Source organism: Anopheles darlingi, chromosome 2 (assembly GCF_943734745.1).
Source record: "Anopheles darlingi chromosome 2, idAnoDarlMG_H_01, whole genome shotgun sequence".
In the NCBI taxonomy this organism is placed as follows: domain Eukaryota; kingdom Metazoa; phylum Arthropoda; class Insecta; order Diptera; family Culicidae; genus Anopheles; species Anopheles darlingi.
Window position 1 is genome coordinate 11,689,272 of NC_064874.1, and position 2,500 is coordinate 11,691,771.

At 49.4% G+C, this 2,500-nt stretch overlaps 1 protein-coding gene across 1 annotated transcript in view; it reads left to right on the forward strand.

The window, feature by feature from the left end:
* The window catches only part of LOC125951593 (uncharacterized), a gene marked incomplete at its 3' end in the record, with an annotated part of 10,049 nt that overhangs the window by 2,226 nt on the left and 5,323 nt on the right, over nt 1–2,500 (forward strand). The window contains exons 2-3 of the mRNA XM_049680535.1: nt 1,463–1,654; nt 2,336–2,500. The exon at nt 2,336–2,500 is cut by the window's right edge and continues 347 nt beyond it. Of these exons, the coding sequence (XP_049536492.1) occupies nt 1,463–1,654; nt 2,336–2,500 (357 nt within the window). The remainder of the gene's footprint in view (nt 1–1,462; nt 1,655–2,335) is intronic.

A 2,500-nucleotide genomic window follows, 5' to 3' on the forward strand; every position in this document is an offset into this window, starting at 1 on the left:
CAACGGAAACCGGTACCGGCTATTTTTCACGAAACTCCTTCACCGATTGTTTCGTCACCGAAAAGCACGTTGTTGCCGATACCAGAAGAAATCCGGCGCACAGAGAAGTGTACAGAAAAAGAAAACATTGCACACAACCCTTTCCTCCTCTGGTGTGGGCGATTATCTCTCTCCTGACGGTTCTTTTTCTCGAGTTGACGAGATGCATACGATGCACACTCACCCACAAGACGATGTAACACGTTTCTTGTTGTTTCGTCAGAACCGGAACGGCCGGTGGTTAGCACGGGGTAGAACTTGGTGGGTGGGTGGGTTGGTTGGCTGCATAAATAACTCGACCGATATATATCTTTTGCCTCTTGTTGATCATCCATCGTGCAAGAAAGAATGGCGCACAACAGAGTCCACGGAACCGTGACGCCGGCCGTTTGGTGGTGAGGAAGAAGCGCAGCGTTTTCCCCCTTAATAATCACCCGAATTTCCCGACTTCCTGCTTGATGTTGTGAGTGAGTGTGTGGATGGAAGAGATGGCCCGCGAATCGGCGTGGATTACACCTCATCAAGGATTTTCCTCCTGCGACGATATCAATCCGCCGTCGCCATGGTGGTAGCGTATGATCCACGTGCGTTTTAAAATTAAAATCTCGTAAAACAGAATGACGCATTCGGAGGAGATGATGGTGGGACCACCCGAATTAATGGCGCGTGGACGGTTCAAGCAATGCGCATGAAAATGCGTTGTCTGGTTAAGGGAGAAGTTGTGTATCCATGATGTCATGATTCATAGGTTCCTAGGGATTGGAACTTTTGCGATCTTCGCTCGCTCTCCTAGCAACAATGTACTTGCACGCACGTCGGCACGCAGATAAGAAAGAAGGTGTGTTAATGGTGTGCCGTTTGGCCGGCACAATCAACAATCGAGAACCATTCGTTCGCTCCAGTTTTTTTTTTCAATTTTACGGTTGCAAACTAGAAAGCCGGATAGGAAGAACGGTAATCCGTAGTCTCTCTTCCGAGGACCATTATGCCGGAGTGATAGCAGCATGCCATGAAGTGAACGTGCGTTGATGCATTGGTGCATGGTAGTAGAGAACACTAGAGTGGATTGTGTGCTCGCATCCAACCAGTAACGGTACCCCGGTTTGAGAGAAACTCGGCGCTTTGTTGCATTTCGATCGCTCAGCCAGCCATCAGCAGAGGAACACACAAATGGGTCATAATCATAAACATTCTAGCTTCGTATTAATATTTTGATAAGCAATTGTCCCTGAGTGATCCGCAAAATGGTCGCGGTTGTGGTCACGCCGTCGTCTGTCAATATGCATAGAGAGCATTCCCCACGCACGATAAGCGCCACGAAGGAGGAGGAGGAACCATCATCACATCGCACTTGCGACCGATTCAACTGAAACTATTCTTATTTTACTTTACTTCGTTGTTTTTTCTTTACCGGTCCCACTAGATGCGGCACGCAAAACTGAGCTCACGACACGCTACAGCAGCGAGGAGGTGTCGGGCAACGAGTCGAACGAGGCTCGCCTGCTATCTGAAGCCGAACGGCAGGCCGACTTCAACCGGCACAAGGAGGAGATGAAGCGCAAGCGGCGCCGAAAGAAGCGTGCCAGCTCATCGATGCAATCGTCATGCTTTCAAGGTAACCGAGTGTGGGCTTCGTCGTCGTCGTCGGCGACTTGGTTTTTTGTAGCAGTTTTTTTTCTTAGCTTTTCGCACCTAGAACGTAAGTCGCGCTAGCCTGGTTAGTGAAACTCATTTACCACCTCCTTCTGCTCTAAGCCTACTGCGCGCGATCGCCATAACCGCGCGCACCGATGCTACTGATGCTTTTTAGAATGGAATCATTTAGAGAGGAAATTACGTGGAGAAGGGAATCCGATTGCTGGAGGTTGTTAAAATGATTATTCTCACCTTTTTGCTGTTGTTGTCGTTGTTGCCCACGGTCGGGGTGTGCATTGAAGCGCTGGCGAGATGATGTCGTGCGTATCGCGCAGCATCGCCCAGTGAGACTAGTGGCCGCCTAGATTCATCGGATTAATTTATATGCATCAATTAACTGGTTAACAATCGAGACGGTGCGCATACCATTAACGTAGCAACAACGACAGTATCTATAGAAGCGAACAGACAAACGGACGAAGATGATCTACTATCATCGCATCAGGCAAATTCCTTCAATAGCTGCTGCTAATCAGTGAGGCGATCGGGCGCACGTGGAAGGATTGGTGCTCTACTGATCGATTAATTGGATTTGTTATTACCTTGCGCCTCTTTTGCTAGTCTCATCATGCTTTATCTCGTTTTTTTCTTCCTCTTCCAGAACTGTACAAGCTGACGGGTGAGGTGCTGGGTGAGGGTGCGTACGCGTCGGTGCAGACCTGCATCAACATCTATACCGAGCTCGAGTACGCGGTGAAGATCATCGACAAGATACCGGGGCACGCGCGGGCCCGCGTCTTCCGCGAGGTGGAAACGTTCCACCATT